Source organism: Drosophila ananassae, chromosome 3L, assembly GCF_017639315.1.
Source record: "Drosophila ananassae strain 14024-0371.13 chromosome 3L, ASM1763931v2, whole genome shotgun sequence".
NCBI lineage: Eukaryota > Metazoa > Arthropoda > Insecta > Diptera > Drosophilidae > Drosophila > Drosophila ananassae.
In genome coordinates this window covers 18451608-18470372 of record NC_057929.1, presented here as the reverse complement: position 1 = coordinate 18470372, position 18765 = coordinate 18451608, and the positions used below count along the sequence as shown (strand labels likewise).

Here is an 18765-nt window from a genome sequence, read left to right as displayed (position 1 = left end):
AATAGCATAATTTTATTTTTCTTATTCTTATTTATTCAAAAATTGTTTATTAAAAAATGTCTACAAAAGAACTAAACAACAGAACACTGCAATTGACAGGACGCAGGTTTACTGGTAGTACAGTTCCAAATTCATGCCATCGTGGATTTCATCTGGGGAATAGTTTTCGAAAAAATATTAGTATCTGACATTATAAAAGTTTACAAAAGCTTACAGTCGGATAGGCGGATGGGATCCTTGTAGATTGTGTACCATTTCTTCAATACAATCTTTTCATGCTTGGTGCCAGTTTGAGCCGCAATGAGTTTCTTCAGGTCGCCGATTGTGTCGTCCGGATTACACTTGACGCGGACCTGAAAAATAACACATTTCAATAATCAAAACACATTCAATAAATACTGGAGTGTGATTACCTTTTTGCCAAGACGGTCATTGCACGTTATTTCTATCATTTTTTTAGATATGCAGTTGAAATCAGAACTGTGTTTTGATGTGGTTGCGAAGCGGTGTTGCCAGATCGGTGGGTTTTTTTATGTTACCAGTAACTGGGGTGAACCTGATTTTAAATAGTATTGAAGAATTCGGATTTGTTTATTATGAGGAAGAACTAAAATAATCCATATTTTATGTGCTAATAATATGTTGCTAATAAAGAAAAATTTCATGAAATGAAATGTGAAAAATAATATCGATTAATCGAAAAATTCTAAGCTATCGATGTCTCGATACTTTAATCGCTTCTGCTACCAGCTCTACGAAACGGCACCTCTGCTTCACTTAAAACTATTTTTAAAACCGCCGCGACGCCAGGAAATACACCATATTTTGCGCTCAACAAAACAGAAGGAATTCATTAAGTGTCGAAGAACCTGAATGAGATTAAAGTATGAATATTTTTGTGTGAACTGCTTGGAAAATTGCCTCACCGTGATTGTGACTGTTTTGTGTGTGTGTGTGCGTGCGTCGTTCACCGACACGTTAACCGCTGCTATGACGCAGCTGCGGAAAACTTGTTTGGGTTTCCATTTCACCGAAACCGAGTTGGCTTTGTTGCGAACCCATTTTTGGGCAGCTCGTTCGTATTGATTATCGCGTGGTGTTTGTTTATGGCGTGGTTGGTATGGACTCCCGAGACACCACCACCCCCACCCCCATTCCACCCCCCATCGTCCAAATGTATGCTCGAAAGCCGGAGCGTTGGTTCGGCGGTTGCCATTGAGGAATCTCGAAGGCAAAATAAAGCAATAATTCTCGCCGCACTCCACGGTCACTGGCAAGCAATTCGCGAGCTAAATACGCTTCGTCTTATTTATAGAAGCGCTCTTTCTAGCCCCGCCGACTCATCCCTCATTGCATTCTAATAAAAACCGGGCGCTGCGCTCATTTCCATTTCCACAGCAATGTGTTGCATAATTGGGCACTAATGTATGCTCAAAACTATTGAGTAGGTCTTCCCAAAAGCACTCGAGCATTAATCGGAAAGCTACGTTTCGTCATTGGCCTCCTTAGGCAAGACCCGGGGAGGTACAACACAGCCCATCTGCCTAATTGTAAACAACCCACGCCTTGTTCACGCACACAGGCACTCGCAGACGGCGCTAAATGTTTATTCCAAGTAGATCGCTGCCCATATTAATGTTTCTGCTTGCCTTCCCTTTGCCACTTGCAGCCGAGCGACCTTTTGCGGGCCCTAAATCACGGAGAGAGTCGGACCATGAGTGAAGATACCTACCAGATAGAGACGCGTCGGCGGTCCCGCTCCAAGACCCCCTTCCTCCGCTCCAGCTGCGACCACGAAAACTGCGAGCACGCCGGCGAGGAGGGGCATGTGCACCACCACAAAAAGAAGTCTGCGGCCCCCAATGTACAGTAAGTACCCCCGAAATAGAACCTAGCTACTCCGCTTATCGCCCCACATGCCAGAGCTATCAGAAACGGGAGCATCCGGTGGCATAAAGGGATTCCACCTCCTGGCACGCGATTCGAATCCGTTAAATTAAGAAGGCGGCGGGCAGCGTCGCAACCATACCCACAAAACAATAACCCCATGCGAAGACTCCACACCACTGCATGTGCGATTTGTGATGTGTTTGCACCCATGACGTCACCTCCCTGTTATTCACGCTCGCCTCGATTTGAATTTCGAAACGGCATACAGGGTGCGGGCTGCGTCGACGGGCTTTGCTCGCTTTTGGCGCGCAATTTAGATTCAGCCGAGCGACTGCAGACTGGCGGGTCGACCGAACTTCGTTTTGGTTTCGTTGATGACGACATGCGGGGGTCCGCCGATGGCCAACAGAGACGTTTTTCACGTTAGCCACAAAAACGACTTGGTTGGGGCGGGCGATAGCTGTGGAATTGAAGGTCACCTGCGTTTATGAGCACATTTTTGTATTTTTGTTTTGATATGTTGCTTTGCGCTTCTCATTGCCAGGGTCTGGTTCTCACTAATGCGGTGATCTCTTTTTTGTAGAACGATCGTGGAGGAACATGTGATCGAGTCGAGCCTCAACCTGAAGGCCTACAACAAGGCGTTCGCTCAGCTGACCTCGGACTACTCCAGCGACGACATGACCCCGGGGGCAAAGCGTAAGGTGGCCACGACCAAGACCACGGTCACCACAGCCTTCACCAAGCGGTCAGGAGGCGCCATTTCCTCGCCGCGCAACAGGAGTCAGCTCGAGACTACCCAAAATGCCCTCAACTCGGTGCAGGAGAAGCTGAACCACTCGAACGGCAGCATTAGCTCGGGCAATGTGAGCGACTACCTGGCTTACATCGAGTACAGGGATGCGGGTGAATACTGGAAGTGAGTACTCGCCATTGCACTATCAGATCATTTACTTAATAATCGTTTTTCTCCTTGAAGCAAAACTCCCAAGACGGACTACACCTATTCGGAGCTGTCCCCCCACCGCCGGCAACTGGCGCCGGGAATTGTGGCGATGCCCAACATGTCTCGGCGGAGCCTGGGCAACCACGACGAGCGCGTCAACTACATGGTCAAACAGAACCCGGAGCAGGAGGAGTTCATTCGCCGGCGCTATCAGGCCAAGTACACCCAGCAATTAAACTACGACTCCGCCGATGAATTAGACGCCGCACTCGGGCAGCAGCAGAAGCAGAGCTGGTGGCTCGTGCGCCTTATTCAGTTGGTGGTCACCAGCATCACCACCACATGGAGTCGCATAACGAGCGCCTCGACCACCGAATCGAACGCATATCACAACTACTACGCTAGGCGCCAGACCAAGCAGCAAGGCGGCGTGCTGGCCAGAGCGGCCCAGTTTGTTGGAGGCGGGGTGGCGAGTCTGCTTCGCTACGTTTATATATTCATTGGATCTGTGCTGAGTCTGGACACGTGGCTGCTGCGATCTTCGAATGCGGAGAACAAGTCCAAGAAGCGTTTCCTCATCTTGCTGCTGTTGTTGCTGCCCTTGCTTCTGTTGACAGGTGAGTGGCCTCCTGACACTGGCCGATGGAGAGTGAAATATGTTTGAGCGTGTGGTCCTGGCCTTCGAGCGGATCGCCATCTAATGTCGTCCGTATATCGTTCGCATCTATTGGATTTATTTATAATTCTAATCGGTCTAATCTGAATGTGACGACGTTATGACGTCATTGGCTTGACGTGGAAATTACACGGAAAACCGATCGAGGGCAGCGCTATTACATATTTTACTCTGTCTCCGCCGTCTGCCGTAGAGCAATACCTAATGCGATTCACCTTTGCAGGTCTGTTCTATTACCTACACCCCAACGAAACTTTCCCTCCCAAGTCCATAACCGAGTACACTTTCACCCTACCTGAGTTGCCCAAAGTCAACGTCAGCGACTACCTGAACCAGGCCCAGTACGAGGCGCTGCGGACGCAGGCGGCCGAACATGCTGTGCGCGTGCGCGACTGGGCCGATGACTACTTGGTTTACCTGAAGACAATCGGCCAGAACGTGGTCAACAAGGGGCGCCAGATATTTCAGGCCGACGATCAGGTCTATTATGAGCGTGTTTAGGGAGCAACTGGAGCAAGGAGGCTACCGCTTCGTTGTGGAACTGCTGCAGCAGTTGCTAACATGATAGGATCTTGAGAGAAACCGCCTCTGTCCGCATCCACGAGCACGTGGAACCTTCTTTATGAACAATTCAAGTACAAAGTAAAGCATTTGGTCCGATTGTCGTCCGTCTGTTGTGTTCACAATTCGGCCCACCTATTTGATAGTTTTTGATTCCACACTGACCTCCTCTCATACACACACCACCACCACCCATTTACCCCATACTACTAACCCACACAATTCCCCACAAAATGCAACATCACAGGCTGATGGGAGAAGGATAGAGCTCGCCGCTGTTCAAAATCAGAATCAAGAATTTTGCAATGAATGATTGCAATCGTAATTGTTGTCAAACAACGTTTTTGTAGTTTGTTTACTGTTTGCTTTGTAATAGTCCATACAAAAAATAAATGCAAACAACTTAACACAAAACACCGCGTACAGAATAGATCGTTTTATTTGCCATTTGTTGGAATCTGCGAAATGGTAAGTAAAATGTGGAACAAGCATATTAGTTGGCCAGTCACGAACTCTATCCTTCTGCATTTGTGTGTTGGAATTACCCCCTCCGAACGAAATTCCCCTAACCCTAGTCCATATGCCATTGCAATGTAGAAGGACTGCCAACTAATAGAGCTGTGTTCTCTTGTCCCCCTTCCGGCCAGGCTGGTCGCTTTTGCAGGAGGACCAGCGTGTGGGTTACGTGCAACGGGCAGAAGCGTTGCTTCCCCTACCCTTATCCCTTTTGGCTTCGCTGCAAGGACGTCTACTGAGTGCAGGAGCCACCGTGAAGAACTGGCTGCCCACCGTAAAGAGCTCCCCACAAGAACCGGAAGCCATAAAGCTGAACATGGCCAGCATTGAGAAGAACATACAGAAGGCCCTGACGGCGGAGGAGTACGAAAACATCTTAAACCATGTCAACAGTTACATGCAGCAACTGGTAGACCTCAAGTTGCAGCAACACTCAGAGAAGCAGCAACAATTGTCGCCGCAGCAGCTGCAGATCATTGTCCAACTGATGAAGGAGAATCTCCAACAATTTTCCGCCTCCAGAACCGAGCTCAGCGAGAAGGATCTGGCTGATTTGGCCCTAAAGGTTAAGCTTGAGCTGCAAAACTCAGGCGTGTGGCAGTCCGAAGTGAAACTTACACCCGCCAACTTGGAAGAAATTACCAAACTAATCAAAACAGAAGTCAACTTACATCAGTCCCACTACACGATCCAGTTGGAGCAAGTCGACTTTGGGGCGCTGCTGGAGCGCATTCTGGGTGCTCCGGAGCTGGCCGATTTCGTGGATGCCCGCATCAACCTACGAGTACACCAGCTGGAGACCAAGGAGGGCTCCGGAGCCTTAGCTGCCGAACAACAGATAGAGCAACTTAATCGGGAGGTCGCTTTCATCAAGCTGGCCCTCTCCGACAAACAGGCCGAAAACGCCGATCTCCAGCAGTCGCTTAGCAGCCTGCGGCTCAGTCAGGAGGACCTCATAGAGCGCATGCAGCAGCACGAGCTGTCACAGGACCAGCGGTTCAGTGGTCTGTTGGCCGACATCGATGCCAAGTTGGCCGCCCTTAACGATTCGCAATTCGCGCTCCTCAACAAGCAGGTCAAACTATCTCTGGTAGAGATCCTCGGCTTCAAGCAAGCTACCGCCGGCGGTGCTGGGAGCCAGCTGGACGAGGTAGACTTGCAGAACTGGGTTCGCAGCATGTTCGTGGCCAAGGACTACCTGGAGCAGCAGCTTCTGGAGCTTAACGAGCGCACCAACAACCACATTCGGGACGAGATTGACCGCTCCAGCATTCTGCTGATGAGCGATATTAGCGAGCGGCTCAAACGTGAGATGCTTCTGGTGGTCGAGGCCAAGCACAACGAGAGCGCCGGGGCGCTCAAGGGCCACATCCGCGAGGAGGAGGTTCGTCAGATCGTTAAAACCGTGCTGGCCATCTATGATGCGGACAAGACTGGCCTTGTGGACTTCGCCCTAGAGTCTGCGGGTGGCCAAATTCTTTCTACGCGGTGCACCGAGAGCTACCAGACCAAATCGGCGCAGATATCGGTGTTCGGCATTCCCCTGTGGTATCCTTCCAACACGCCCAGAGTCGCCATATCCCCAAATGTGCAACCGGGCGAGTGCTGGGCCTTCCAGGGCTTCCCCGGATTCCTAGGCAAGTCCCCACACAATATTCTTCAAAATGAACTTACTTAAAATATCCTCTGTACAGTGCTTAAGCTGAACTCCCTGGTGTATGTGACGGGATTTACTTTGGAGCACATACCCAAGAGCCTTTCGCCGACAGGGCGCATAGACTCGGCTCCCCGCAATTTCACTGTTTGGGTAAGAGTTTTACGATGACCATTTTTGTAGACATACTAAGATCCTGGTCATTCTCTAGGGGTTGGAGCACGAAAAGGACTTTGAGCCCGTGTTGTTCGGCGAATACGAGTACCAGGACAACGGAGCTTCCCTGCAGTACTTTGCCATTCAGAACCTGGACATAAAGAGGCCATACGAGGTCGTCGAGCTGCGGATCGAGACGAACCATGGCCAGCCCACCTACACCTGCCTATATAGGTTTCGAGTGCACGGCAAACCGCCTGCCTCATAACGTGTCCCCATTCCCCCGATCACTGTCAGGTGTACATAGTGTGTGTGCCTTATGAAGGAAATGAGAAGTCAATAACTAAGATAAGGCTTTTTAAACCTGTGCAGACTATGTAAAAAGTAGGCTATAGCTTGTAAGTGTATTTGTACCATATCGTAGGTGGACTGAAGTGCTTGCAGCCCGTAAGGTTATTTTGTATATACTTATTTGAATAATCGGGCCCGTGCCCAATGTCCACGTTTGTCCTATAATATTTATTCAGGTTTAGTTTGCTTCTCTATGAAATCGTACACCAGTTCCTTTAAGTCACCTCCAATAATATAAACATATGTTATAGTTTTGCCATTGAAAGCGTTCTGAACTAAATAGTCATAGCTTGCTTAAGCCGTATGCTTGCTTTATACCTACATCCTAAGCTTAAGGTATTCTAAGGTAATATATTTGAAAATGGCCACCGAAATCTGAATCTTACTTAAATTGAATCCCTTGAAAATAGTCCAACCACATCTGAATGAATCCCCATTACTAATCGAATGCAACCCACACATATCTGCCACTCCTATTTTCAAGTTATCTCCCTCTGTATACGTACACTATTTTTAAGAGTAAGCCCAAAAATAGCTTGTAATTAATTTTTTGTTACTGCTTGTAAGTTTACTTAATTGGTATAGTTTGCAGTTAAGTCGTTTGTTCGTTAAGGTCCACCAAAATTTATGAAATAAATGCGTTGCACGAATAAAAAGTTGTATTTGTTCTGTGGGTTTCACATCTGCCAAGACACATAGGCCAACAATGAATAGCAATTGCAGAAAAAACCCTCCATGATGGCAGATTTCGGAGCATTTAGTGGTTATTAGGAGATTAAACTCAACAGGAATGAAGTCCTTATTCGCAAAATAAGTTCCCTTACTATCAAAAATGATCGCTTATCTGGCATTCTTAATTTATATCACCTTATATTCGCTTGCAAAGGGCATATTCTAATCTTAGTGTTCAAGACAGTATTTGATCCGATACATATATTCTTGATCAGGACCACCTCGTCAGTCTGTCTGTGCGTTAGCAATCTATCGACAATTTGGATATACCCTTCTTTCCTTTGCACGCTGTATATCAGGCGGAACTGCCGGGATCGGGCGTCTATAGGAAACATAACTTGCTGCCATGTAACTGAACGATCAGAAATGACAAAACTTTGGTGTTTAGATAGTTGGAAATGTCTCTACAAATTCCATCTTTGGCCAACTAGTCTGTTCTACACAGTTATGATTTATAAGGATCGTCTGAATAAATTCCATAACTGCCATATAATGTTGTTTTTTTTTGAAAATTCATTTTCATATAAGAAATTGGTTTAATACTGAAGTTGACATAAGATGGGCCAACCTGTATGTAAATATGTATAAAATAACACAAAATAACTCCGCCGAGAAATAAACGATGATGCTTACCAGAACTAATTTGATGATTCATTTTAATCGCATCCACTAGCTTTTTGATCTTTTTAAGATAATTTGCAAATTCCCAATTCCATTGAGTCGAATTATTTAATCGTACCTATATATATTTATAAATATATGTATATATAATCTAAGTATAATATAAAAGAATTTAGTTTTTCGAATGTGTTTTTTAATACTACTAGGATTAAAAAAAGGCTTTCGCGGGTTTACTTGTTTTAAAAATTTAATTTCGAATTGAAAAATTGATATTTTTCCAACACTGAAATTGTGTGGTATTTTTGGTGTGATTCGGAGCTTTGACCACTTGGTCACACTTTTGTAAAAGTGCATCTCAATATTTGTCGCCAATATTTATTATGGTACAAAACTGAAAAATAATTGCAAATATCGGACCGTGATGGTTTAAAGGGTGTGACCAATATTTTACAACAGAGCTGCCAAACGAAAATGTGATGTGAAGCTTTCCATTGAAAACTAAAGCAATACAATTGGATAATTCTGGGAAAAGTGACGTATCTTTGTTGGATTTGCTGATAAACAGCTACTCTAAGAGTTAAAACGCTGGGAGACCGCACCCGCACCTCAGACAAAGAAGAGCCCGCTGAATAATGCCGATTTTGTACAGCGTCATCTCGCGGGGTACGACCCCCCTGGCAAAGTTCGCCGATTGCGTCGGGAACTTTGGAGAAGTTACGGAGCACATCATCGAGCGGATTGACCTGCGTAACAGCAAGACCACCTACACTCACGGCGACTACCTGATCCACTACACTTGCGAGAACAAGCTGGTCTATATGTGCATTACTGACAACGTGGGTGAATGAACCGGCGACCCACTTGCCTGCCGCGTAGCTGAATCAATAATTTGTTTCTTTTTAGGAGTTTGACCGGTCGCGGTCTTTTCTCTTTCTCGCGGATATAAAGCACCGGTTCATCCAGACATACGGCTTGCAGGTGGCGACGGCCATCGCCTACGCCATGAACACAGAGTTTTCGAAAGTCCTGGCCCAGCAAATGGTCTACTTCAGTTCTTCGCGAGAGGTGGACACCATTTCGAGGGCTCATGGCCAGATCGAGGAATTAAAAGACATTATGATTAAAAATATTGGTTAGTTACTGTTGCGAAACTGAAATTGAAACAAGATACCACTAAGTTTTTTGAATTTTTCAGACAGTCTGCGAGACCGCGGTGAGAAGCTGGAGCTGCTTGTCAACAAGACCGAAAACTTGAGCAATAATGTAAGTTGAAACCAAGCAACTTGGTTAGAAGAGATACTTATTGATTTGTCTTTGGCAGTCCGTTGCATTCCGCAAGGCCTCGCGAAATTTGGCGAGACAAATGTTTTGGAAGAACATTCGCATCTATGTGGTGGTTGGTCTGGTGATAACCTTCATCATCTATGTGATCGTGAGCATGGCCTGTGGCGGTCTCCTCTGGCAGTCGTGCGTTTGAACCCGTCTCTTATTTGTTTATGTATTGTTATAGGCCCATAACATATGTATATTTGCATACAAAACTCTACGGTACCCTCACTATATATGTTATATTTAATAAATGCGAAAGTATACAGGATTAAATGTTCGAAATGCCAGCAAACTGTTGTTCAGTTGTCCTCCACATACACCACATCGTTCGGCTTAACCTTGCCCGGCATTCGCAATCCCATATGAATGCCAAGAGCTGGCGAGCTGTAGTTAAACAAACGATAGCTGTTGAGCAGAGGGAAGCCAGTGATAAGATGAATTTCATTGTTTTGTGTTTGCTTGCGGTGACTCACCTTCTCAGCGTCTTGAGCGGCTCTCCATCGCTATCGCGCTGGGCCGTGTCTACATTGATGTTTGGCAAGATGCATCTGGTGCATGGAGCAACCGATCGGAAAACTGCATCTTCGCCAATACGAACCCACTTCCAATTGTCCTCTGCGTAAGGTACGTCAGTGTCCATTTTCAGCTCGAAATTACCGCGAAACTGTAGCGGGTCTACAGGATTCTTAAGCCGAGTGTTCAAATCCGCCACGGATGCCAGGTTCATCAGCATATAACTGGTGGCATCGTTGAAGGTGCCCTGGGTGAGAAATAATTAACTACCAACAGTTGATTGCTTTAAATGTTTAACCAACCGAGTCCTGCTGCCGGAGGTAGGGCATGCTCTTCAAACGGGGATTGGTTGACCTAACGGGCATGGGATAAGGATAGTGGACCAGTTTCAAGCCACTCTCCTTCTTGAGGATGGCCTGTGAGAACCAACTGTTGAAACGTTCGCCACAGACCATTACATTGATAGGCACACCCCACACTGATGTGCGCACATCCTTGCCGGAACTCTCCAGGTTCTCGAAGTCCAGCTCCAGATCAGGCAACTCCGCGGCGCTGAACAAGATCTTAGTGTCCCCTATCTTCTTGGAATGGATCTGAGTCATGTGGGGATAAACGCGCGCTGTTATCATCTCGTTGTTGTCGTTCACTACCATCAGGGTGCGATCCCTGACTCCATCGTAAGAGAGACTGAGCACATCACAATCGAACTGTTGGTCGGACTTTGAGATCTGCATAGGAGCACACGACTTGACTGGGAAAAAGTGAATCCGCTCGACGGTACCCACGCGCCGCCACTTCTGGGGCATCACATCGCGGGTTAGGTGGCGGTACAGCAGGTAGCTTGCTCCACCGACGGCCACTAGTCCAACACCCACACCAATGAGGGTCTTGGGGCTTAGGTCAAAGGATGAATTACCCGCGCTTGCTAAAGGATTTTTAGAATTACTAGGATTACAACCCTCTTTATTAACCCTCTTTGTGATTTTCCATACCTGCCATCTCCTTGTTTGCTGATCACTTGTTGCTTTCTTCGCGTTAAAAGCTCCACTGATTAGATTGGTGGCGGATCGCAAAAAGCTCCCTTCAATTGGTATGTGACTGTATGTACATAAATTAAGGCTGGACTTCATCCCGAGTGTTTTATGATTAAACTTTAAAGTGGCCTTTTTTAAAACTCCGACGCATGTAACACATTTTGTTTCAAAGTTTGCAAGGAACTCTTGAAATTTGTTTTATTTTTTTGATAAAGGCATGGTAATTATAGTGTTAATTAAAGGGCAATTATAAAAAAATATATATATATATTTTTAAATAAAAAATAGTAAAAAACTTAAAAGTCAAACTTTATACAACTTTAAATATTTTGTTTAAATTGATGATAAACATTTACTAAAGAACTACTATAATTTTTGAAGGAAACATGTAAAAAGTCCGACATGATTCCGACGATTTCAAGGAAAAAAGGAGCGAAAGCTTTTAATATTAATTTGAAAAGACCGCCAAAGTCTGGCCGATGCACCCCTGTCTCGTTCCGGTTTGTGCTTTTCTTCTTCTTTAAAAACATTATTAAAAAAAAAGAGCCGGTATTCTCTTGTTTATATTTATATTATTTTGATTATTTAGGCCAATTCATGATCCTCGCTCCCCAAAAATGACTAATCAACAGCCTAAGGATAAAACTTTGGAGAAAGAATATTCAGAGCTCAGAGAATCAGATCCCGATCTTGAATTGGATGTGGGCAGCGAGCGGTTTAATCCACTACGTGCCCTCTATGAACCCAACTACAAGATTACGGACACAGCGCCCAAAGTTCTATACCAGAATTTGGCAGCCTTCGAGAGTGCACTGAAAAAGTTTGGAGTTTGGCAACTAAACAAGCGGAAAAAATCCGAATCATCAGGAAGCGTGGCTTCACAACCAACACCGGCATCAGGTTCGCACCAAACGGTCGAGAAAAAAACAAAATCTATTCCAAAATTGGCCAATTTGGAAGTTCCTCAACGCCGCTTTGAACTTCATCAGATGCCCACGTTGAAAACTTCGAGTAAAAAACATAGGCGCAATATTTTTACATACATGGATGCATCCGCTGGGCCTCTAGCTCTTTTAAGGAGCTGTGTGCCTTCCTCGAACAAAACGCAGCCAACAGCCGCGTCACGAATTCGAGTAGTTGTTCGGAAGCAAGGACAAGTTGGGGGAAGCGTGGAAGGCGAGTTGGTGGCCTACGACAAGCAATGGAATCTCCTTCTGCGAAATGCCACCGAGACTTGGAGGAGAAGGAAACACAACTACGGTCACCAGAATATCTGCGACGAATCCGTAGATTGCAGTGAGAGGCTCATGGAGCTGGGCATCTCGCTTCCAAAGCTGATTGTGAAGAGCCTGAACCGAAAGAACGTGGAAATAAAGCGATATCTGCCACAAGTTTTAATACGCGGCGAAAATGTGGTTCTAGTTAGTTTAATTTCTAAGGAAAATTGTATATGATAGAGCTGTTTTATTATTAACTGGTGTACTCCATCGGCACACACTCCTCGGCAGCAACCTCATGTGACGGCGAATGTTCTCCCATCAGGTGATGTAGCGTCTCATTGGAGTAGCTAAAAGATTACATGATAGTTTACATTAAATTATAAAAAAAATAAATGCTATATTACCATTTCGAGGGGCTTTCATCGCTAAGCATGGTTGTGGGCACTGTGGCCGAGGTGCACTCTTGACTCATTAGCTCTATTGGTGTTGGCCGTCGCTCCTGCAGCTGACGTGCAATCTCCGCTGTACTCAGGCCAGGAGAGACAGCCTTGGGTACCGTGGTGATTTGCATTAGTTGCTGTTGCTGAGAGGGGGAAACTGTGGCAGTAAGCTGTCTCTTCGCTGCAGCCTGCATTCCTTGGTTGGAGGGATGCATTCCAGTCAAAATTTTGCGTCTCCTGCCTCGCGTAGCACCCACTGTGGTCATATGCGGAGACATGCCCGGAATTCCAGGACCTCCCTTGTCCTTGTGCTTTTTGCGAATGGCTTCTTTGGGTGTTTGGGAGCCTCCAGGCGCCCCGGAAGTGGATGCCGGCTCCGAGTCCGAGCTGTCGGTGGCATCGCTGTCGCTAGAGTCCTTGGCGGGCTTCTCGTACAGCAGTAGCCTGTCCAAAAGGAAAGTGCGATCCCGCGAGACCTTTAACAGTCGCCGTTGATTTGTGTGCAGCAGATCCTGGAAGTACTCGTTCTCCTGAAATAAGAAACGTGTTAAATTGCTTCGGTTTAATGTAAAAATTGAGTTCCTTACGTAGATAAGAAACTTTAACTTCTTTTTCAGATTCTTGTAGCGCTCCTTATAATCCACTGCGGCCGTTCCTGTTCCCGCAGACGCCGAGGAAGAGCTGGCGGTAACTCCTCCTCTAACAGCCACCTGTGAACGGCCCCCTACCGGCGGCGCTGGCTCCTCCTCGCTGTCCGGCTGGGGCTCCTCTTTGACGGCGCCTTCCTGGTTGGCTAGGGACCGACAATACCACCCTTCCAACATGTTTCTCGAAAAATTCTTTTTTTTTATTTATGGAAGGTGGAGGAGCATATATGAAAACGACGATAACGATTAGCTATTATCGATAACGTTTTGGAAACATTTTTCGCCGACAGCGTTGCCACTATTTATAACATTTTGGCGCCAAAACAAAAACGATTTAAATTTTGTAATCTTTATTCCTTTTTGTTGACCTATAAAATATTTTTTAAAATTTTTTATTCTACTACTCTCAAAAATGCATACTTTTTCATTTTTTATTGAATATAAAAGAAATAGGGACACATATAAAAGGATTAATTGTCAAGTCAAAGTTTAGCATATTGCGATTCATGGACCACCATCGACGGTTGGATGTCTTTAAGAGTTTGGCTGCCAATTAAAGCCATGGTAATTTCAAAGTCCTTTCTCAGAACACTAAGCATCTCTTCCACACCCTTCTGTCCGTTGTATGCCAGGCCCCAGACTGCTGGGCGGCCCACAAAGACCGTTTTAGCTCCTAATGCCAAGGCTTTGAAGATGTCGTTACCCTGGATGATGCCTCCATCCAGCATGACAACCAAATCATCGCCAACGGCACGTACAACCTCTGGCAAAGCCTCTATCGAAGCTGGAACCGTATCGATTTGACGTGCTCCGTGGTTAGATACGATTATGCCAGCACATCCGAATTCGCGGGCCAAAACCGCATCCTCAGCGGTCAACACACCCTTCACAACAATGGGCAGGTGAGTGATGCTCTTCAGCCATGCAATATCCTTCCAGGAGATAGTTGGATCAAACTGACTGGACACGTACTCGTTGATCCCCGAGGCACCCATGTTGGAACTGGCCACGCCAGTGGCTTTAATGCCCTGGAAGTTGGCCAGGGTAAGGTGTGAGGGCAAGCTGAAGTTGTTGCGCACATCGGCGCGACGGTGTCCAAAGATTGGGGCATCAATGGTCAACACAAGAGCTTTGAAGTTTGCTTTCTCCGCACGACGTACAAGTTTCTCCGTAATGGTACTAAAATTTAAAATGAAACAAACTTAAGTTGGATGGAACAAATGGGTTGGAGTATCAAAAATATTAATTAGTTAAATAGCCCACCGATCCTTGTAGATGTACAGTTGGAACCATTTGATGGTTTCTGGGGCACCGGCTGCTAAGTCCTCCAGCGAAGTAGTTGAGAGCGTGCTGAGAATAAAAATGGATCCTGCCTTTCCGGCGGCTCTGGCGTTACCAACCTCACCATCCGGATGGGCCATCTTTTGCATGGCAGTAGGGGCAATGCCCAGGGGCCATTTCATCCGCTCCCCAAAGATTTCACAGCTAATGTCCAGGCGAGAGACATCCCTCAAGCAACGCGGGCGCAAACGCAGACGTCGGAATGCCTCTCGATTTAAACCTAGAGTGAACTGCTCCCCGGCACCGCTTCTGTAGTAGTCCAGGGCATTCTTCTCCAGATGCGCCTCTGCCTTCTTCTCGAAATCCTCCACACACACCAAAGCCATATCTGTTACGTAATCTAGGCAATGGAAATATACAATATTTGCCGACACCTTTCGCCGCACCGCCCAAACTAGAACTAAACCCAGGGAGATTACGTTCCAGCATCTAGAGCTTTGCCTCTTCGGGGTCCATAAACCGATAAGCAAGCAGGCTGTCTGCCGGCTGCAACTGATAAGGGAGCTCCCACCTAATCCCAACAGAGAGGCAGACAGGTCTCGCAGAGATCATCCCAAAATGGGACAACGCAGTTTCCCTGCTCTACATGGGGGGTAGCCGATCAAGTTTGAGGTGATAAGTGCTGACTCTCGTTTTTTTTTTTTTTGGCAAGATCAAGGTTAATGGACAACACGTACCTTCTTCCTCCTTCTTTCCGTAGGCTGCTAAACCGAGGGCTTCCGACCCGACTAATGTCCAATTTACACAAAAGACCTACTCATTGGGTTTCAATTTCCTGGGTGTGTTCCAGTTCCAGGTGACTCGGACGTTGCGGTTTGTGAACTATTAACGGGTTTATTGAAAAACAACGAAAATTGTTTATAAAACTCACTCTTAGAACTAGTTAACCATGCGATTGTAAATTCAAACACTGTACGAGGCCTTAAGGTTATTGAAGTACTCCAGATCTGTCTTGCTAATCGAGGGCACGAACTTATTAAAGGACTTGGTGAAGTCTTCCGACTCCACGATCACATTCTCCGGCAACAGTTCCTTCTCCGAGAGAGAGCCACCCAAGTGTCTGTCAATAGTTCGCCTCACTGCCGAAAGCCAGGCGTTGGAGCAGATGGAGTACAGGTCTGCTCCGCTCATCTCGCTCTTAAGTCTCTCCGCAATTTCGTCCATATTTACCCCGGTAGCCAAGGCAAAACGCTGGGTTTGAGCGCGCAGCACGGCTGCCTTGTCCTCGGCAGTGGAACAGGGTCCCACGTAGAAGAGCTTGTCAAAACGACCCGGACGCAGTAGAGCAGGGTCTATCAGATCCGGACGGTTGGTGGCTGCCAATATGAATATGGGCTTGCTCGTATCGCCATCGCTCATGCCGTCCATTTCTGCTAGTAGCTGCGACACCACGCGATCCATGACACCTCCAGAGTCACCAGCTACACCTCGATTCGGGGCCAGGGAATCCAACTCGTCCAAGAAAAGAACACAAGGAGCTGCCGACCGGGCACGAGAAAATACCTCGCGCACATTCTGCTCGCTTTGACCCACGTACATGTTCAGAAGCTCCGGTCCCTGTACAGAAAGGAAGCTAAGGTTGCACTCCGTAGCCACTGCCTTTGCAACAAGTGTTTTTCCCGTTCCCGGAGGTCCATAGAGCAGTATGCCTGAGCGACGCAGGTTCTTGCCCATCAAATGGACGTGCTTCAGCGGCAGGCCGATGCTGCTTTGAATCTCATCCTTTAACTTGGCCAGACCGCCGATATCCGACCAGTAGACCTTCGGCACTTTAGGAGCTCCCAAACTGTCTGCAAACGAGCTCTGCATGTCGCTTAAGTTTTTGGCAAAGTGGGAGAGATCCAAGGTGCTCCTGCCCAAACGCTGCCGGCTCTTCAGACGCACTGCATTATCGTATAAAAGCTGTAGATCGCCCAGAAGGAACCCTTGGGACTTGGAAGCCACCTCCTGCAGCACGTCCAGAGTCTTGCGCCAATTCGGCCTTACTCGCGACATAAACTGGGACTGGTTTTCGCGGGAGAACAGGGGCAGACGATCGATTGCCTTCTGGTTATGGATGATGTCGTTAAAGGTCTCGCGAATATGCATCCAGCGTAGAATCTCGAAGCGCTCCTCCTTGCTCGGCATTTCAATGCTGATGATCTCTAAAAAGAGGCTTTGGATCATGGGCTTCAGGTGTCGGTCACTCGTCAAAGCCACCACAACAACAGGATGCTTGCGATCTTTGGTGAAGAGTTCCTGCACCTGCACATGAAAGGCAGAAAGCAGACGCAGATCCTCATTGCCCTCGTTATCGATGCCAAAAATCTAAAAAACGTTGTGTTGCATTATTCTTTAGCCACAAATGCTATGTTTTGCTTACCTCGAAATTATGGAAGCATATTATGAGTGGTTCGCTGACTTGACTCTTGGCAAAGACCGCTTTTAGCTTCATTTCAGTATGCGAGGGCACCTGGGAAACAATTTCAGCACAATCTACTCCATACAGGTGCATGCCTAGCTCCTGGGAGACAGCGTTGATAAGCTTGGTTTTGCCGGCTCCGCGCTCACCCTGCAGCAGGAACACAGGAAAAATATGTTTCGAAGACAGACACGCCGACTTCTTGGGCAAGAAGGCATCCACCGAAGAACGCAGCAGTTGGTATGGCCTTCTTAGGCCAGTTGGGAAGTTCTCCACAATGGCTACCTTATCCAGCACTTGGCGAGGTAGGAAATTGTGTGCGGCGGGCACCTGGACCAGGTTGCTGAAGTTTTTGGCAACCACTGCTTGGAGTTCGAACTCGCTACCCTTCGTCTCAAGGTGTATGCATTTTATGAACACATGGCGTAGATAGGCGAATATCAAGTAGTAGTGGGCGTAGGCTGAAGTTCCCACAAGATCGGCGTTCACCTCTATGCGATATGTGTGTCCGCGATGCAGGAGACGTGGTGTGTTGAAGTAGTTGCTCAGTATCAGTTCAGTCACTTCGGCGGGCAGTTCGTGAGGATCCGCCAGCAAGTAGACGTGTGCTTTGGTGGCAATGCTCGGTATAGCTTGCTCTTCACTAAAGTGCTCTAGCTGCACCCAGCAGTTGGAGCGGATGCGGAAGCGTTCCACAATATTTCCATAAAAGTTTTCCTACGAGGCACAACATACCATTAACATGAACAGTTCAGTGTATGCAAAGGTACTCACCTGGATATAAAGGCAGTTGGGTTGGCACTGGGCCACAGGCAGTATCTGGGCCACTATGGTATGCGGAGCCTCCTGAAGCATTTGTTTGATAACCGTTTGGGGCGTTGATTGGCCGTTGGACAGTTTCTCGGCCTTTCTGCTTCCTCCCCGAATGACAATGTTGACAAAGTTGACGTCTGGGGACTCAGCATAGTTATCGTACACCTCCTGACTAGCGAACACCAGGTGCTCCGACTTTATGAGTTCGTTCTTAATTAGCAAATCGTATAGGCGATTCGGAATGGGCGTCAGCATCAACTTGCCCTTGTAATATTTGGCGTAACGCCAGTATACGGCGTATGTCAGATATCCGGGGTAGAAGAACCAGGGCCATTTTGGCGCCAGCAGCTGTATGGCAGAGTTATAACCCTCAATCAGCTCCTGCACGCGCCCGGAGTAGTTGTACCTCGGTTGGTTCGGATCCCCTTGGTCCAATGCCAGCGAATTGCGCTTGCTGGAGACTTTTTTCTGTTGGGATTCAAGGGATTGTGAACAAATGGAAAAAGTAAAGCCTTCACTGACCTACCACGTTATCATTTTCATTCATGTTTACAAAAAAGAGCGACGATCACAACAAAAAGCACAAGTACAAGGGTTAATTTTGAGACACGGAAAGTCAAAGTTCAAGGAGTTGGAAGGGGCGGCACAGAGTTACACTGAAATAAGCAATGGCAGGATTAATACCGTTAATAGAGTCAAGCGTATTGTACATAATAATGCATTTGGTAAGCAATTATTGCCCATTAAGATATATTTTACCTTTTTTATAATTAATCTCTTCTTCATCTCTTACGAATGTTATGGTTTAGGTAAGAGATGGTATGCCCAAAATGGGATATGTGCGTGCCCGTGGCGTGACACGAAAAAACATAAATAAAAAGTAAAAATTAATCTGATAATTATTTTAAAACTTTTTTTATTAAG

At 46.7% G+C, this 18765-nt stretch overlaps 8 protein-coding genes across 14 annotated transcripts; 3 read left to right on the top strand and 5 right to left on the bottom strand.

The window, feature by feature from the left end:
• Positions 1–10: 10 nt before the first annotated feature.
• On the bottom strand, positions 11–8199 carry LOC6496621 (ubiquitin-like protein 5). Of its 2 annotated transcripts, XM_044715618.1 has the most exons (4): positions 8116–8199; positions 414–556; positions 215–353; positions 11–152 (listed from the first exon to the last, which is right to left on the bottom strand). In XM_044715618.1, exons 2-4 carry the CDS (start codon positions 450–452, stop codon positions 109–111), a joined length of 222 nt encoding a protein of 73 aa, XP_044571553.1. In that variant the 5' UTR covers positions 453–556; positions 8116–8199; the 3' UTR covers positions 11–108. The 2 variants fall into 2 exon arrangements, with proteins under 2 accessions (XP_044571553.1, XP_001961281.1); XM_001961245.4 differs by lacking the exon at positions 8116–8199 and having other exon boundaries at positions 414–569.
• Positions 713–7406, top strand: LOC6493940. Of its 3 annotated transcripts, none has more exons than XM_014906984.3 (7): positions 713–884; positions 1670–1869; positions 2474–2809; positions 2870–3453; positions 4721–6226; positions 6284–6396; positions 6455–7406. In XM_014906984.3, the coding sequence occupies exons 2-7, from the start codon at positions 1715–1717 to the stop codon at positions 6665–6667; spliced, it is 2907 nt and encodes a 968-aa protein (XP_014762470.1). In that variant the 5' UTR covers positions 713–884; positions 1670–1714; the 3' UTR covers positions 6668–7406. The 3 variants fall into 3 exon arrangements, with proteins under 3 accessions (XP_014762470.1, XP_001961280.1, XP_032311467.1); XM_032455576.2 differs by lacking the exon at positions 713–884 and adding an exon at positions 963–1114; XM_001961244.4 differs by lacking the exons at positions 4721–6226; positions 6284–6396; positions 6455–7406 and adding an exon at positions 3736–4496 and having other exon boundaries at positions 715–884.
• Positions 8200–8405: 206 nt separating the features above from the next.
• On the top strand, positions 8406–9705 carry LOC6493941 (vesicle-associated membrane protein 7). Its single transcript, XM_001961242.4, has 4 exons — positions 8406–8939; positions 9007–9235; positions 9299–9366; positions 9425–9705. Exons 1-4 carry the CDS (start codon positions 8736–8738, stop codon positions 9578–9580), a joined length of 657 nt encoding a protein of 218 aa, XP_001961278.1. The 5' UTR covers positions 8406–8735; the 3' UTR covers positions 9581–9705.
• Positions 9628–11095, bottom strand: LOC6496620 (mitochondrial amidoxime-reducing component 1). Its single transcript, XM_001961241.4, has 4 exons — positions 10938–11095; positions 10248–10870; positions 9906–10192; positions 9628–9837 (listed from the first exon to the last, which is right to left on the bottom strand). The coding sequence occupies exons 1-4, from the start codon at positions 10942–10944 to the stop codon at positions 9732–9734; spliced, it is 1023 nt and encodes a 340-aa protein (XP_001961277.1). The 5' UTR covers positions 10945–11095; the 3' UTR covers positions 9628–9731.
• A 501-nt stretch (positions 11096–11596) lies between these two features.
• Positions 11597–12607, top strand: LOC6493943 (U7 snRNA-associated Sm-like protein LSm11). The gene has a single exon (XM_001961240.4). The coding sequence runs from the start codon at positions 11597–11599 to the stop codon at positions 12431–12433; it is 837 nt and encodes a 278-aa protein (XP_001961276.2). The 3' UTR covers positions 12434–12607.
• Positions 12391–13562, bottom strand: LOC6496619. Its single transcript, XM_001961239.4, has 3 exons — positions 13227–13562; positions 12604–13169; positions 12391–12546 (listed from the first exon to the last, which is right to left on the bottom strand). Exons 1-3 carry the CDS (start codon positions 13461–13463, stop codon positions 12450–12452), a joined length of 900 nt encoding a protein of 299 aa, XP_001961275.1. The 5' UTR covers positions 13464–13562; the 3' UTR covers positions 12391–12449.
• Positions 13563–13703: 141 nt separating this feature from the next.
• LOC6496618 (peroxisomal (S)-2-hydroxy-acid oxidase GLO5) lies at positions 13704–15044 on the bottom strand. Its single transcript, XM_001961238.4, has 2 exons — positions 14550–15044; positions 13704–14465 (listed from the first exon to the last, which is right to left on the bottom strand). Exons 1-2 carry the CDS (start codon positions 14951–14953, stop codon positions 13769–13771), a joined length of 1101 nt encoding a protein of 366 aa, XP_001961274.3. The 5' UTR covers positions 14954–15044; the 3' UTR covers positions 13704–13768.
• A 274-nt stretch (positions 15045–15318) lies between these two features.
• Positions 15319–18683, bottom strand: LOC6496617 (peroxisome assembly factor 2). 4 transcript variants are annotated; one of them, XM_032455613.2, is made up of 5 exons: positions 18601–18683; positions 17803–18309; positions 16990–17745; positions 15499–16934; positions 15319–15449 (listed from the first exon to the last, which is right to left on the bottom strand). In XM_032455613.2, the coding sequence occupies exons 1-4, from the start codon at positions 18625–18627 to the stop codon at positions 15531–15533; spliced, it is 2694 nt and encodes an 897-aa protein (XP_032311504.1). In that variant the 5' UTR covers positions 18628–18683; the 3' UTR covers positions 15319–15449; positions 15499–15530. The 4 variants fall into 4 exon arrangements, with proteins under 4 accessions (XP_032311504.1, XP_032311503.1, XP_001961273.1 ...); XM_032455612.2 differs by having other exon boundaries at positions 15442–16934; XM_001961237.4 differs by lacking the exon at positions 18601–18683 and adding an exon at positions 18368–18497 and having other exon boundaries at positions 15442–16934.
• Between the last annotated feature and the right edge of the window lie 82 nt (positions 18684–18765).

Coding starts and splice junctions, on each gene's coding strand:
- LOC6496618 (XM_001961238.4), bottom strand. CDS start 14,953: ATGGCTTTGGTGTGTGTGGAGGATTTCGAGAAGAAGGCAGAGGCGCAT. Junction 14,466..14,549: donor CTGTACATCTACAAGGATCG/GTGGGCTATTTA, acceptor TTTAAATTTTAG/TACCATTACGGAGAAACTTG.
- LOC6496621 (XM_044715618.1), bottom strand. CDS start 452: ATGATAGAAATAACGTGCAATGACCGTCTTGGCAAAAAG. Junction 354..413: donor ATGACCGTCTTGGCAAAAAG/GTAATCACACTC, acceptor GTTATTTTTCAG/GTCCGCGTCAAGTGTAATCC. Junction 153..214: donor TCCCATCCGCCTATCCGACT/GTAAGCTTTTGT, acceptor ACTATTCCCCAG/ATGAAATCCACGATGGCATG.
- LOC6496617 (XM_032455613.2), bottom strand. CDS start 18,627: ATGAAGAAGAGATTAATTATAAAAAAG. Junction 17,746..17,802: donor CCAACTGCCTTTATATCCAG/GTGAGTACCTTT, acceptor TGTGCCTCGTAG/GAAAACTTTTATGGAAATAT. Junction 16,935..16,989: donor TATGCTTCCATAATTTCGAG/GTAAGCAAAACA, acceptor AACGTTTTTTAG/ATTTTTGGCATCGATAACGA.
- LOC6496620 (XM_001961241.4), bottom strand. Junction 10,193..10,247: donor ACCTCCGGCAGCAGGACTCG/GTTGGTTAAACA, acceptor TTTCTCACCCAG/GGCACCTTCAACGATGCCAC. Junction 9,838..9,905: donor CCGCTCAAGACGCTGAGAAG/GTGAGTCACCGC, acceptor TCTGCTCAACAG/CTATCGTTTGTTTAACTACA.
- LOC6493941 (XM_001961242.4), top strand. CDS start 8,736: ATGCCGATTTTGTACAGCGTCATCTCGCGGGGTACGACCCCCCTGGCA. Junction 9,236..9,298: donor CATTATGATTAAAAATATTG/GTTAGTTACTGT, acceptor TGAATTTTTCAG/ACAGTCTGCGAGACCGCGGT. Junction 9,367..9,424: donor CCGAAAACTTGAGCAATAAT/GTAAGTTGAAAC, acceptor TGTCTTTGGCAG/TCCGTTGCATTCCGCAAGGC.
- LOC6493940 (XM_014906984.3), top strand. CDS start 1,715: ATGAGTGAAGATACCTACCAGATAGAGACGCGTCGGCGGTCCCGCTCC. Junction 1,870..2,473: donor TCTGCGGCCCCCAATGTACA/GTAAGTACCCCC, acceptor TCTTTTTTGTAG/AACGATCGTGGAGGAACATG. Junction 2,810..2,869: donor GATGCGGGTGAATACTGGAA/GTGAGTACTCGC, acceptor TTCTCCTTGAAG/CAAAACTCCCAAGACGGACT.
- LOC6493943 (XM_001961240.4), top strand. CDS start 11,597: ATGACTAATCAACAGCCTAAGGATAAAACTTTGGAGAAAGAATATTCA.
- LOC6496619 (XM_001961239.4), bottom strand. CDS start 13,463: ATGTTGGAAGGGTGGTATTGTCGGTCCCTAGCCAACCAGGAAGGCGCC. Junction 13,170..13,226: donor AGTTAAAGTTTCTTATCTAC/GTAAGGAACTCA, acceptor TTCTTATTTCAG/GAGAACGAGTACTTCCAGGA. Junction 12,547..12,603: donor GATGAAAGCCCCTCGAAATG/GTAATATAGCAT, acceptor GTAATCTTTTAG/CTACTCCAATGAGACGCTAC.